We start from the raw sequence: 15,435 nt of genomic DNA, 5'->3' as shown, positions 1-15,435 counted from the left end.
AGACAGGATCTTGTTTCTCAGACATGCCCTGTGCGAAAAGCTCACTCACGTGTTTCCTCCGAAGGGAACTGGGCAAGCGTCTCAGTTGGTGATGCAGAGGTAGCTTTGGGGTCAGGCTCTACCCTCGCTGGCTGTGACGCTCCGGGCAAGTTACTGTCTCTGTGACTCAGTTTCCTCATCTGTAAAGAGGGGATAATATGTCTTTTATAGGGTTTTGTGGAGATGAAATAATGTGTGCAGAGTGGAGTGTACACAGTAAGCTGTCAGCAAACATTAGCTATGATTTTTATTTGCTGTCTTGGGACTTTCCATGCCTTAGTTACAGGAGTTGGCAGATAGCTTTAAAGGATCAGATCGTAAATATTACACGCCTTGTGGGCCAACATGCAAAGTTGAGCGTATTATGTTGGTACTTAAATAACCATTAAAAAATGTAAAAACGGTTCTTATCTCATGGGCTGTACAGACACAGATGGTGGGCTGGGTTTGGCCCTCACTTGGGCTGTAGCTTGCTGGCTTCTGCCTTAGAACTTGATGGTTCTCTCGGAAGCCTGCCCTGGTCACCTGTCCTTTGCTTTCCTGTATCTCTTCCTCATGTTCCTGGTCCTCTCCTCTGTCACATCCAGTGATTCCTGCGCACGGCTTTTCTGACATGGGAGGCTATGTATGTTTATGAGCAGAGGCTCCCTGTGTGATTCACGTCAGGAAACGCCCAGCGTAGGTAGCAGCAGTACTTGACCAGAATAACAAACCTGTTCATCGCGCACCCGCGCTGTCGGCACTAGTGTTCTGGGGTAGAGATCGGGTGTTCCATGCGTGTTGAAGTGGATTCTCCATGGCCCAGATCAGCAGAACTGGGCCTCCACAGGAAGCGCTCTTTGATCTGTAGGAAAGAAGCTTAATTTCCTGCCATCATGGAAATAGGGTGGTTTCCCAAAGCAGTACGTGTCGGTGAATGGAGTGCCCTCAGCACTCTGCCTCGTGTTGGGCTGGGTGAGATTTGAGGCCTCTACCAGGTACGGTGCTTGGGGATTGACCTACCTTGTGTGTGTGTGTGTGTGTGTGTGTGTGTGTGTGTGTGTGAAACTCGAGGGTTTTCCTTTGTATCACAGACAGTTTGGCTTTCGGCTTTTCATCCAAGCCCTTGCTGTGAGCCTCGCCCCTTTTTGCAGGGCCAGGTGGCTCTCGGAGGCTCAGCTTGGTCGTCCCCCGATGTCTGGCACAGCTGTGGAGGGCAGTAGAGTGAGTCCCAGCTTCCTGATTTGGGAGGAGACGGGGCCGACATGGTCTCAGCTACCCTGGAATATGCTGTGATAAAGGATTACGTCTGTATTTCGGATTCCTTTGGAAGTGAGAGGGGAGGCGAGGGGTGGCAGTTGGACAGAATCACACCACCCTCTTGGACAAGCCTTGGTTGGGAAGCCTGAAAGATGTGGACACTGGAAAACCCAGGGCTCCTCCATCCTTTCTGCTTCTTCCACTTTCAGCTCCATCTCAAACATGTCTAAAAAGTTCTTCAATCTCTAAAATGAAACCTGTGTCCCTTGAGGTCTTTCTAGCCTCTTGCACTTTAGAGAGATTTATTTTTTTCCTCCAGTGGTTTTGCCATGGCAGGGTCTTCACTGGGTCAGATCAGGGGCCCTGGGCTCACGCTGTCTGCAGTTGACAGCACACTGAGTGTGTTGATTGACACCGTGTGGGCAGCCCAGGGCCATGGGCTTCAGAGCCTCAGTCTGAAACCAGAGCCACAGTGGACTTGCCGGCCTAGAAATATCTCCCAGACAAGGGGTCAGGGAACAGAGCTCTGATGTGTCAGTAGCACTGGTTTGGTGGCACTAAAAGGTTCCATTCATTTCTATCACCCAGTTGACCCCAGCTGTGGTTCTCGGTGACCAAGATCACACTAGTCCATCATTGGAGGAGGGATTCCAGTGCTGAAGCTCCTGTGAAGCCTCATGACCGAGGCCACAGCACACGTGCTCTTGTCGCTCTTGGAGTTTTGTTCTTGTGACACTGTCAGCCTTCATTCCATCTTCTCAAACCTTCTGTGTGAGACCGTCTTTATGCTACATTGCTGACTCTGGATGGATTTAGCTGAAAACCCAATTCGCCTTGTCACGTGCTAAAACTTAAAAAAAAAATTTAACCCACTTGAAGTGGAAGTTGTTTTAAAATTGATTTCTTTACTGCTTTGTTAGACATTCTGAACTATGAAAATAGTGAATGCGCCTTGTAGAATATTTGGAAGATACAGAAAAACGCAAAGAAGAAAATGAAAGGAATCCACAGTCTTACCTTCCAGAGATTATAACCATGGTGGACATTTTGGAGTGTGTCTCTCCGATTTTTCCTCTCCGCACGCGCGCGTGTGTGTGTGTGTGTGTGTGTGTGTGTGTGTGTGTGCAAGAACAACATCACAGGTATGTGTATAGATCACACACACGCTTTTTGCAAAATTGAACTAGTCTTATTTTGTAACCTTCTATTCTCACTTAATATGCTGTTACTTTCTCATCATAAAATATTCTTTTACAACATTACATAACATAATTTTCCATTTTATGATGGTTTCCTAACTGTTATTGTGTTTTTTAATGTTCACATTGTTTCCAGTTCTTCCCTGATGTGGGCAGTTCTGCTGTGCACCCTGGTGTCCGTGGCTTTGCTCACCTACTCCTTGGGCTTGTTTCCTTGAGGAGGAACTGCACAGATGTGATCCCTGTCTTCCAGAAAAGTTTATACCAACTTGTACTTTTATCAGCTTTTACCCACTTTCTATTAGTATGTGTGTGTGTGTGTGTGTGTGTGTGTGTGTGTGTGTATGTGTGTGTATTGATTTATAAGAGCTCTTTATATATGAAGGACAGGGCCCCTCTGTTGATACATTGCAATACAGTGCATTGAAGAACTCTGAAAGCAAACTGAGTGGAGATCAAAGCCCAGTCCTTGGTTCACTAGCTGTATGACCTTGGGCATGATGTTTAACCTCTTTTTTCCTCAATTTTCTCAAATATAAAAGGGGGCTAATACTTGGACATGCCCATAGGATTGGGATAAGTATTAAATAAGATTACTTGAACGAAGCACAAGTGGCTGACACATGGTAAATTCTCAGTAAGGGTTACTATTACCTTATTAGGTCCCATTGAATGAGCTTCCTATCAGTCATTCACTGGGGCACTGGCCATCTTTCTTCTGATAGAGGCTGAGTTGGAAGACGTGTCTTGGCATGAGAACCAGATGGGTGCGAATGAACCCCAAGAGGTGCAGGCATCCCCACTCCCAGCTGTAGGTGGCTCTAGACCAGGGCATTGCTCCCCCGAGAGGAGTAGAGCCCGTGCGGAAAAGTGGAACCATGCTCCCCGAGGGCATCCTGCTTCCAAGAGGGAGGAGGGGAGGGCAGAGCTGAACTATACACACCATTTATCGGTGCCTGTGTACCAGTCAGACAGGTTACCCCAAGGGCAGAGTGAGTCAGGTGGCAGAGAAAGGTATGGAACTCCCCTCAGGAACATCCCTCCTCATGGAAGCCAGGAGCAAAGAAGTGTTCCCTTTAGCATATGCCTACAAGTTTAAAATTGTTTCATCTTCCTGGAGAATTGTGGGTTTTTTTTTTTCCTACTGTGTATTGACTTTCTTTATGACTAACACTACTTTTTGACTTCAAAAATCTATTTTATGTGACATTAAAGAAGCTATATAGTGGGCTTCCCTGGTGGCGCAGTGGTTGAGAGTCCGCCTGCCGATGCAGGGGACACGGGTTCGTGCCCCGGTCCGGGAAGATCCCACATACCGCGGAGCGGCTGGGCCCGTGAGCCGTGGCCGCTGAGCCTGCGTGTCCAGAGCCTGTGCTCCACAATGGGAGAGGCCACAACAGTGAGAGGCCCGCGTACCGCAAAAAAAAAAAAAAAAAAAAAAGTCATAAAGACATTTTATACTACTTTCTAATTCCTTTTTTCTCTTTCTCATTTAGGTTTTTATACATTAGAAAGGATTTTGTTTGTTTGTGATAGGAGATTGAAGTTCAGTTTAATTTTTTTTCTTGTAAGAACCCAAATGGAATAACAATTGTCTCCCCACTATTTTGCAGTGCTGCGCTTAGGTGTTGGCTGTCGTGTCCATATGTGCTTGGCTTTGTTTTCAGGCTCCCAGTTCTCTTCTTTATCGTTACTTCATCTTTCTACCCATACATAAAATATCTCACTCTCTTAATTATTATAGCTTTATGATAAATCTTGATATCTGATAGAGCAGAACTTTGTTCTTCTTCAAAAGTTTTGGTTATTATTGACCCACTGAAAGTGTGTGTGCGCACACACACATTTACACCATGTAGTCAAGTTCTTTAAAAACTCTTGTGGAATTTTTTTTTTTTCCTCCTGGAATTTTGATTAGAGTTACATTAATTCCATAACATCAATTAGGGGAGAATTTACATATTTATATTGAGTTTTCTAATCCACAAACATGTATATCTCCGTATTTCTTACATCTTTCAAAATATATCTCAATACATGGGCCTTGCACATTTTTAAATAGATTTATTCTTAGATAATTGACATCCTGTGATGCTTGTAATTTCAGTTTTCTAATTCTCTTTTGCTAGTGTACAGGAGTACAGTTGATGTGTGAATGTTGATTTTATACCCAGCAACTTTGCTAAACTCTTATTAATTATAAATTTATTCATATATTAACTGGGATTTGGCTACAGAATCAGTGTACACTAAATAATGACAGTTTTCTTTTTCCTTTCCATGTTTCAAGGCTTTTATTTATTTTTCCCTACTGCATTGGCAAAGAGCTTAGTTCAAAAATAATAGATCTTTCCTTATAGGTTTTAATTCTGTCTTTGGATTTTTAGTTTTCTTAATGTTTGGCTTATCTTAAATATTTTCTATCTTTTTTTTTCAGCATATCCTTTTCATGGCAAGTAGAGGCCATGTCTCTTGCACTATACTTAGGGTGAACAACATTTTCCTGGTTATTATATCAAATCACATTATTTCTTTTGGAGTCTTTTGGATGGTGTACCTCTTTTAATGTTTTGTTCTTTACTCATCTTTGAATGAGTCAGATTTTCTCCCCTGGGGACAGTCTAAGCCCTGCCTCAGATCTACAGATGTTGACCAGTTCAGCATGCAAAACCCCCAGTACAGTTTGCACTTTCTAGCAGCCTTTTATCTTTTACACATCATCGCTCTTCTTAGGTGCGAACTCCTTCCCTCACTGCTGGTTCTTAGACACTGTGATCTGATGGGATTCATGGGGAACTATAATCACCTTCATATGCGGTTATCAGTGTTCTTTTTGCCCCCACGCTGTCAGACTGCCACACCTCCCCCTACCTCCTGTCCAGTTGTGTTTTAAGAACTTCTGATCCAAACAGTTGTAGAAACTTGGCTGGGGGGAGAGGTGAGCACCCAGCCACCTCAGAAAGCCCCATCTGGGCTTTAGAGATAAATGTCCAATTTTCTAGTTGCTGCAGACCCTGGGTTTCAAAATGGAGGCATGCAAGAGGGGTGAAGGGTTTTTCTGTCCTTCCTCTGGTCATCTCCATTTTATTTCCCAACTGTCTCCATTGGACTCACATGTGATGAATGTTCTTCTACCTCTGGCATTAGGTTAAAGCACTGGTGGGAGTCTTTACTTATCTGCCTCTTCATAGTTTTTTAGGATGAGTTTGGGAGAGGCTGCAAAATTTTAAGCTAGAGTTCCCCAAAGTCTATGATGCCTCCGTACAACTGGCGACTTTATGAATTATGGTAAATAACCCTGAACACATTATGAGAAGGTTGTCCCTTTTAAGATCCCTTAAAAAAGCTTTTTCTTTTTTTATAAATTTATTTATTTATTTGTTTGTTTTTATTTTTGGCTGTGTTGGGTTGTCCTTGCTGCGTGCCAGCCTTCTCTAGTTGTGGCGAGCGGGGGCTACTCTTCGTTACGGTGCGCGGGCTTCTCACTGCAGTGGCTTCGCTTGTTGCGGAGCACAGGCTCTAGGCACGCAGGCTTCAGTAGTTGTGGCACGCGGGCTCAGTAGTTGTGGCTTGTGGGCTCTAGAGTGCAGTCTCAGTAGTCGTGGCGCACGGGCTTAGTTGCTCCATGGCATGTGGGATCCTCCCAGACCAGGGCTCGAACCCGTGTCCCTTGCATTGGCAGGCAGATTCTTAACCACTGAGCCACCAGGGAAGCCCCAAAAGCTTTTTCTTTTGAAGTAATTATAGACCCACGGGAAATTGCAAACAAATGGGTCTTGTGCTCCCTTCAGCCTGCTTCCTCCAGTGCATTTTGGGTAACTGGTACAATAACAAAATCAGGCCATTGGCATTGGTACAGTCCACAGAGCATGTTTGGACCCCACCAGTTATGCATGTGCGCGTATGTGTGGGCATGTGTGGGTGTACGTGGTCCTATGCACGTGTAGTTTCATGGAAATAAACACCACAGATACAGGACAGTTCCATCACCATAAGGCTTCCTGGTGCTATGCCTTTATAGCCACACCCTCCCTTCCCCAGTCACTAACTTCTGGCAACCACTCATCTGTGTCCTGTTTCTACAATTTTGTTTTTTTAAGAATGTTAGGTAAGTGGAATCATACAGTATACAATTTTTTGAGATTGGCTTTATTACCTCAGCATAATTCTCTTTCACTCTTTCAGTTGGATAAACAGACTTAGTCTGGTATTAATATGATGTAATAGTCAGGAAAAGCTAAGCCTGTTAAAAATTATTAGTATTGAAGTGTGCCATGCATACAGAAACGTCTAGAAATCATAAGGATATAACTTATTGGGTTGTCACCTACGCCACTCCCATATAGTGTGAATGCGCCATTATAACTGTCGTTTTGATCAGAAACAGAACATGACCAGAACCTCTGAGGCCTTCCTCCAGTTCCTGCTCACAGACAACCACTGTCAGAGATGACTTTTGCCTGTTTTGAGCCTACGTTCGTGGAATCATACATTGTACTCTCTTCGTGGCTGATTTCTTTCACTCAATGTTATGTGTATGCAATTCATCCATGTTGTGTACAGCTACGGCTCACTTATTTTCATTAGTTTATAGTTTTCTATTGCATGACTGTCCCACAATTTATTCATTCTCCTATTAGTGGACATTTGACTTGTTTTCAGTCTTTGGCTATTACATACAGTTCTGCTAGGCTCATTCTTGCATGAATCTTTTGGCATGTGTATGAAGGTGTTTCTGTTGCGGGTATACCTAGAAGTAGAATTGCTGGGTCCTAGGGCCTGAGGATCTGTAGTAAATACTCCTAGAGAGTTTTCCGAATTGGTTGTACCAGTTAACACTTGTGCCAGCAGTGTTGTTTCACTTCCTCACCAACATTTGATATTGTGTCTTTCTAGTTGTATTCGTATTCATGGGTATGGACTGGTATCTCGCTGTGGTCTTCATTCGCATTTTCCTGAAAGCTAATGACCAATGTTTACTCACCATGAAGATATCTTCTTTTGTGAATACCTCTTCAGCTCTTTTGCTCATTGCTCTTCTTATGGATTTATAGGATGGTTTTTGTTTGTTTTTCATGCTTTTCTTAAAAATATCGTGGATGTGAGTCCTTTGTTATTAATATGCATAGTAAATACCTTCTCACGCTCTGGCTTACCTTTTCATTCTAGCACTTGTGTCTCTAGAGTAACAGATCTTCTTAAATTTAATATAGACCGTTCATCAATATTTTCCTTTAGTACTTTTGTTTCACGTTTAAACTTTTTTTTAACCTACCCCAAGATCATGAATATATTTTTCTATGTTATCTTCTAGTAATAAGATTTCTTTTGACATGAACATATTTCCATTGAAATTATTTGACTTAATTAAAAATTAAGTAAGAGTAATCAATTAAGCAATAGTGCCTGGAAAAATTCATGGAGATGATAAGCAAGGGATTGAGGTTGGAGAAGTGCTATTTTGAACCAATTATTCCTTTTTTGGCTTTATAAGCGATATGTAAAGAACAGACTTAATTTTCCATGACGATGCAGACATAGTGATTATTAGTTATATTGGATTGTATTACAAATTCATTCATTCATTCACGCGGGAAACACCGATTTGGGCTTTGGGACTTCAATGATGAGAACTCATGGTTGCTGCCCTGGGACATTCACAGTGTGGTCTGTACTTTTCTTAGGTTGGGGTGGGTAGGATGAGAGGGGTGGGTGTTGAGGGACGAAGTCTCTGGAGGCTTCGCATGTGAGGCCACCACTGATCTGAGGTCGGAGCTTCTAGATTACACGAGGGTCTGGCAGGCTCCAGGCATGAGTGGCTTCCACCAGCGTGGGCTGATACCCAGCTCCCTGAGAGTTTCCTCTGCTTGACCCGCTGGGGCCTGGGAAAGAGAATCCCGAGTTTGTGCAGCGTTACAGGTAAGGGACACCAGCCAACCAGGGTCTCAGAAGATTCACGTGGGAGCCTTAGACTCGGGCCTGGGCCCCTCTGCTGTCCCGTGGATCAGAGTCTCTGGGGAGGGGGTCTAGGCATCTTTTTTTTTTTTTTTCTCTCCAGAAGATTCTGATGTTGGGTCAGGGTGAGAACTGCTGCCTGAAGGAGCCCAGAAGTGAGGGAGGAGCTTTCCAGGGGTGATTAGATAAGGCTGGGATTAGCTCCTTTGCAAGACCCCAAGGGAGGCGTGCCCTCTGGGAAGCCAGCGACTTCTGAGACGGGCAAAGAGCCACTGCAAATGCTCTCCAGTGCACCAGGAAGGGCCCTCACACTCTCACTGATCCAAGGGAATGTCAAGTTCAGAAAGGCGAAGGAAAGAATGTTCTAAGACTTATCCGGTTTATAGACGACCATGAAAGCAAAAGTTCAGGATGGCTGTTAGCTTGCCCCTGGCAGTGCTCTCGAGGTCTATGGAGAATCCTTTGCTCTGTTTCCAGCAGACTTCACAGCAGGCCAGAAGACCTTGGACTCTGAGCTCCCCTCTGCCAACTGGTGACCCCCGTCCCAGCCTCACTTCCTGTCTTCCCTGTGACCCCAAATGCCACCATGCAACTTGCATTTGTACCACACTGTGGAGTTTTCAAGTCCAAGGGCGGTGGCGTAAAGACTGTGCCTGGGATTTTATGTCACACTTGATTTTCAAATTCTAACTCAGATACTTAGGAGCTGCTTAACTCTGTGTAAGCCTCTTTGAGTCCTTGTTTACGTGTAAAATGGGGATGGTAATGCCCATCTCTCACGGTTCTTGTGAAGATTAAATGACAAAGTGTCTTCAGAGGGTCTGACTCATGGTAGTTGCTCTCATTGCTCCCCAAACCTTTTAAAATGATTCTCTGGACTCTCATCACAGCCTCGCCTGCAGACAGATTTAGGGCACTGAGGGTGTTCTAGTCTGACTGTGCTCCGTAACTTATAGGCCACAAAATGAAATGCCATGAGCACTCCTGATGTGTTACAGAGCTGATACATGCACATATGGTAATTGATGGTGGTGAGAGTAATAAATATATTGCCATAGTGCTAATGTCCATTTTGTAAAGTGGCTGCAATGCAGAGAATTTTAGCCAGGGACAGATTTAGTTAAAGGTGTGTGTGCCTGTGTGCACTTGTCGAAGGGGAGGTGTGGAATGCGGCAGAGGGTCCCCTTTTCGCCCACGTCCTGGGAACAGAGCTCAGGCCTGGGAGGCAGTGCCCCGCTCAGCACAGGGTGTTCCCAGGAGCCGCGCTGCCTGGAAGAGGAAAGTCGAGTCATCTGTGACGACTGTCACTCTTTCCTCCAGATTATGACACATCTCCCATCTCTAATTAATATTTTCCTAAGTGTTCTTTTCACACATTTTTTTTCATGTTCTCCTCACCCACATGCTTCCCAGGATTAGAGTCTTTTCCTCTTAGAAAAAACAAAAATGTGATTTGATGATAAAGGGTTTTGTTTGTTTTTGGAGGAGGAACAGGGAGCTGCCTCGAGGGCTGTTCAGGGGCTGCTGCTGGGACAGCTTGGCCCAGGAGCTGAGTCCTGGCCGAGTTACTGCCAGAGCTACTACCTCCGTGCAGCCTGGCTGGGGACTCAGAACACAGGGGAGGGGTGAAGAGCTGGGAATGAGCTTCCCATTGACTTCAAGCACTCTTTCAACCTAGTAATTATCTCCTCAGTTGACATTATAATCTTGATTATAATACCAACATATCACGCTCCAGTAATGATGCCATCACTTTGCCTGGCCTTTTGACTTTCTGATTGTGGAGATTTAAATTAAGCTTTGAAACACTTGTGTCTCCTCCATTTATTTGATCCTCGAGGCAGCACCCCCTGCTTCCTGAGTAATATTTTCTAAAGATGGAGAAAAGTCCTGCCTGTTGGGAGATGGTATCATGACGGACTGCTCTCTGGACAGGGGCCGGATGTATCTTTGAGAATGTAAGACCAAAGGAATTCTAGCTTCTTGCTTCAACTTAGCATTGCTTTTGGAGTTCTTTGGCAGGTAGAGCGCACTGGGCTCTTTTGGGGGGAGTCACTGCACAGAGCACTCAGCTCTTATGTCCCATGTGGGGTGTGTGTGTGTGTGTGTGTGTGTGTGTGTGTGTGTGTGTCTGGCACTTTAGTGCAGCAGTATTTTCAGCAAGAATCTGAGGTTATGATGGGAGTGATGAGGTTATGATTTTCTAAGCATTGACTGAAGATGCCCTTTTGACTGTTGACAGATCGTGGGTTCTAGATTCTCATTCCTTCCCCTCAGCCCTTGGATGCAGGAGTTGCCAGTGAGAAGCCTTGTGTTAGTGTGATTGTCTCTTGTCTCCTGGAAGCCATGGACAAGGCAGGAATCGTGGCTGGGAGGGGGCCGCTCGTCTGCTTCCTATCCCCTCCGCCCTTCTGGAGTTCCCGTTTTGAAGATACGGAGGTTTCCTTGAGACGGCTGATTCATTCTGTGGGTTTTGTTAGGCTTACAGCCTTTGGGGCTCTGGTAGCAGCCGTCCCCCACTGTGTCAAAGTCCAGGCCACAGCTGAGTGAAGTTCTGCAGGTGTCCCCTCGAGGACCAAGAGGTGGCCTTGAGAGCTGGCCAGGTTTCGTGATCACCCTGTGTCATTTTCTTTCCCACGTGGTATTGTTCTACATGGCGGGTGAGTCCAAGGAGGAGAGGCAGCTTTTATTCTGGACGTTGAGCAGACCTGCCAAAAATCTTGAGAATGATCACGAGGCCACCTGAAGGCTTCCGAATCCTGGGGCAGCATCAGGCCGGTGCCAGTGGAACTGTCACTTCCTCTCTTGTGCTCTTTGCCACGCTGGGCAGCAGTACCTCTGCTTCCCTGTGCTAGTACAGGCGGCCTCCCGGCAGATGTGGGCAGGGGAGAGCGTGGCATCGTTTGAAAGCCCGGAGCTGAGAGTCTGGAGACCGGGATCTGAGGCGTGGCTCTGCCGCTGGCAGGGACGCCTCGGGTGGTTCGCCTCGAGTCTCGGGGCCTCGGTTTCCTCTTCTGAGAACTCAAGGGAGGACTTGATGGCGTCTCGGTCCCGGCAGGTCTGAATTCTTCTGGCTGCAGCACCTGGACAGACCTTCTACCTGGTGCCCGCAGAGCATGCCCTGCGGGCCCTGTCCGCCCCCTCCTCCAGCCTCCCAGGACCAGAAGGGCTTTTTCCCTGCAGGGGTTTGTTGTGGCTGGACAGACACGCTCACGTCCCCAGGGATCCCAGGGATTCCCCAGGGGCACTTCCATCTCAGCAGTGACCCACAGGGCTTTTAAAATTTGCCTCTGTTACACTAGGGATTTTTCAGAAGTAGATTTTGTTCACTTCTCCTCCCGAGTGTTTGTTTTCTTTCTCCAGGGCCAGATTTGAGGAAGGTAGCATCACTTGGAGATTTCCAGCCCCACGGTAGGGTGGGTGGTGAGAATAGCAGCCCAGGAGTCAGGAGGCCTGGGATCCGGCCCCAGGGCTGCCGTTAAAGCTCTTATCCGTAGGGACGATGGGCTGGATTGGGATGATGGCCAAGGGCCTGCCCAAGTGCTAGCATCTTATTCCAGGGGCAGCTTGGACAAAACTGCGTGGAGTAGCCATTCTCAAAATTGCCACTTTTGCCAGGAATGGAAGACAATAGGTTTGTTTGTTTGTTTGTTTGTTTTTCTGTTGCTCTGCTCATTAGTATTCACAATACAAAGGCGAGAGTTGCTGAAGCGAAATCAACAAGTTCTGATTAATTTGCAGAGCTCAGCCATGGAATCGTTCTGAGATTTCTAACCAATAACTCTCCCTGGCTGAGTCACACTGCGGAAGGATCCTTAATTGGAAACAGCCTCAGACAGTAGCATGGACAGCATCAGACAGAAGGAATATCAGGGCAAAAACACCCAGAAAGGAAATGCCGACAAGAAGGAAAACTGGCATAATGTCAACAGTTGAATCGACAGCGTTGGTCCGGAAACGCTGCGCATACCAGTGAGTGGGGCTGCAGTGCTGAGCGGGAGCTCAGGGGAAAGACGGAGAAGCACGTGGCCAGATTTAGAAAACCAGAAGTTTCTGTCAACATCTGTCCTTGTTTTTAATAAGCGTTGTCCTTTCCAGGTTGCCCGCCTCTCGGTCTGGAAACCTTAAAAATCACAGACTTCCAGCTCCACGCGTCCACTTCGAAGCGCTACGGCCTGGGGGCGCATCGGGGGAGACTCAACATCCAGGTACAGGCGCCGGCGCCGGGGGAAGGATTCTGACTGCAGGGCTAGTTGCTCTGGCCACAGACACAGCGATGGTTCACTGAGCTCGGGGCAGGCTCCGTGTCTGGCATTTAACACGAATTAGCTCTAATTCTCACGATGGGGAGGGCCTTGCTGCAGAATCCGCATTTTAGAGAATGAGCCCTGAGACTCAGGATACGTGTCTCCGGAGACTAGTTAGTAAAAAGGATGCTGCTGCTTCCTGGGCCCAGATAGGTCACCTCCATGTGATTGATCTGTGAGAAAAGGGCGGGAGAGAAGTCTGGGCAGCTGCGGCCATGGGCCGGCAGTGACCTTTGTCCTCTCTTGCCTCCCTGCTGATGCTTCTCACCTCTGCCACACTTGCTTCTTCCAGGCTGTTCTGTGGCTCCTTCCGTTGTGTTCCGCCAGGTCAAACCCTTAGTAGTGTTCATCATGTCTGGCCTCCCTCCCGGAGGCTCAAAGGCCTCCGTAACCTTGGCCCTCGGTGCTGTCAAGGTCCTGCTCCTGGAAGGTGGGCTCCTCCAGGCTCCCTGCTTGCACCGTGCACTTCCTGGCTGCAGGCCTTTTCCCAAGCAGGTCCCCGGCCTGCAACGTCCCCTCCCTCCACTTTGCCCAAGCAGTGTAAACCCTGGTTCAGCCGTGACATCGCGTCCTTGTGCTGCTCTCACAACTTGTCGTAAGTGTAGCCACTTATGCAGCACAGGTTCATCCTCTTACAGTTCTGGAGGATAGACGGCTCGTTGGGCTCCAGTCGAGGTGTCGGTAGGGCTGTGTTCTTTCTGGACGTTCTCAGGGAGACTTGTTTCTTACCCTGTTCCAGCTTCTAGAGGCTCCCACATTCCTTGATTTTCTAAGCCAGCGGTGGCAGGTTGAGACCTTCTCAGGCTGCCACCTCTCTGGTTCTCTCTTCTGCCTCCCTCTTCCGCTTTTAAGGACTCTTATGAGTACATTGAGCCCACCTGGATAGTCTGGGACCATCTCCCCATCCTAAGCAACCTTAACTGCATCTGCAACCTTCATTCCCCTTTGTCACGGAACTTCGAGTGCTCGCGGGTTCTAGGATTAGCACGTGACGTCTTTGTTGGGGAGGGGGTTGTTTTTCTGCCAACGCATCTCGGGTGCCTTTTCCCTCCTGCTCTGGTTCCAGCTGATCTACCCCTTCTCAGGTTGGCGTTTGATCCCATGCCATCCTATGTGGTTCTCCAAGAGTGTGGTTCCCTAATATTTTAGTTTCTTTCCCCACCTGATCCATAACTGTGTGGTTTCCAAGCCCTTTGGCACATGTGCCGTCTCGGCAAGCCTCCGGGGAGGAAGGTAGTCCTTTCATGCACACGATGTGGGGTCGTCAAGGCTGCACTCAAGGCTCACAGCTTCTAGGCGGCAGAGCTGACAACTCATTCCCCCGGCTGTCACTGTAAACATGCTACGGGCAGCTGCTGTGCTGAGAACTGGACAAGAGTGGATGAGACCCCTTCCCAGGGAGCCCCTGGGCTCAGCAGGGGGACATCTGAGCAGAGCTCCGACTCCAAGCATCTCTTCCCTCCTCTCGACCGCATCAGATAGACTTTCAAACCACTCAACCGTAACCACTTTTCAGTTCAGAAGAATTCAGGTAGAACGTTTTCAGAACGAACTTTCATGAAATCTAAAGTTGGTTTAAAAATATTTGTTCTTCTTCCTTTTTAATAACAGCTGTTAAGAAACATCTGGATGTGTACAGCTGGACACTGTTTTACCAGAGGATGCACTCTCAAAGTGCAGACAGGAGTACCTGCTAATAATCTCAGTGCCTCTAGCATCTGTCATGGGCTGCAGTCCTCCAAGTAAATAAAGTCAGACCTGAGCAGGGCTACATCCAAATGTCTACAGGCCTGCTTCCTGCATTTCTTAGTGGATCTGTCATCTGATGCCTTGGATTCTTTCTCTAGAAATGAAGTTATCCTTTATGAAAGAGGAAGTGTTCACATTTACCCACACTTCCGGTCAGAAATGGAGAGGCCCAGTTAGTCCTAAATATGTGGGGGGGGGGGGCAGAGGATGGGGGTCACGTGCTTCCAGTTGGGAAACCCATGGGCAGAGTGGACACGCCGCATGCAGTCCAGTCAGTCAGGCTGAGTTCAGACCTTGACCTTGACACATCTAGATGTGGGGACTTTGGGAACAATTATCTCACGTCTCTGAGCCTCAGTTTCCTCATCAGAAACATGGAAGTCCCAAGCACTCACAGGATTCCTTGAGCAGTGAAATGAGATGATTTGTAATTTTAAAACATTTACTGGGATTTCTCACTCCTCTGCTTAAAGTGTTCGGTAGCTTTAAGGACAGACGCCCTTTGGTGGGTCCCACTTTCCAGAACTGGTGCCAGGGGAAGCGTGATTCCACTGCCACAGGTGCCCCAAAATGCATCTTCCCACACATGCAGTTTAAACATAACTACATCTTGTCTCACATCTGAGTATTTGGTAGGCTTGTCAAGCTAATGGAATTTTATGTGTGAGAAACAGCAAGGTATTGGAATTAGAAACCGTATTTAAATGCATTTAGTGCAGGATGTGAGCGAGGTCAGTCCAGCCCTTTGCTGGTCAGGCTCTGCAGGCGTGATTGTGATCCACCCAGAACTCAGGCTCGGCCGCTCCCTGGTCCTCCTGCTGACGAGCCGAGAGGCTTTAGGCAAGATGCTCACCTTCGCTCACTTCTCGAAATGTGAGGATCAGAAGGAGGAAGAAGGAGAGTCATCCTCAGCAATTCTCAAATGCCACGTTCGTGCCCATTAAAAT

The 15,435-nt window shown here is 47.1% G+C and overlaps 1 protein-coding gene across 6 annotated transcripts in view; it reads left to right on the top strand.

Moving 5' to 3' along the window:
* CPXM2 (carboxypeptidase X, M14 family member 2) overlaps window positions 1-15,435 on the top strand; it is a 128,274-nt gene that overhangs the window by 15,605 nt on the left and 97,234 nt on the right. For all 6 annotated transcript variants that reach the window (XM_060125688.1, XM_060125686.1, XM_060125684.1 and 3 more), the window contains exon 3: window positions 12,531-12,640. In XM_060125688.1, the coding sequence (XP_059981671.1) occupies window positions 12,531-12,640 (110 nt within the window). The remainder of the gene's footprint in view (window positions 1-12,530; window positions 12,641-15,435) is intronic.

Source organism: Lagenorhynchus albirostris, chromosome 16, assembly GCF_949774975.1.
Source record: "Lagenorhynchus albirostris chromosome 16, mLagAlb1.1, whole genome shotgun sequence".
NCBI lineage: Eukaryota > Metazoa > Chordata > Mammalia > Artiodactyla > Delphinidae > Lagenorhynchus > Lagenorhynchus albirostris.
The sequence above is the reverse complement of the archived record's forward strand: the minus strand, read 5'-3'. Positions and strand labels throughout refer to the sequence as shown.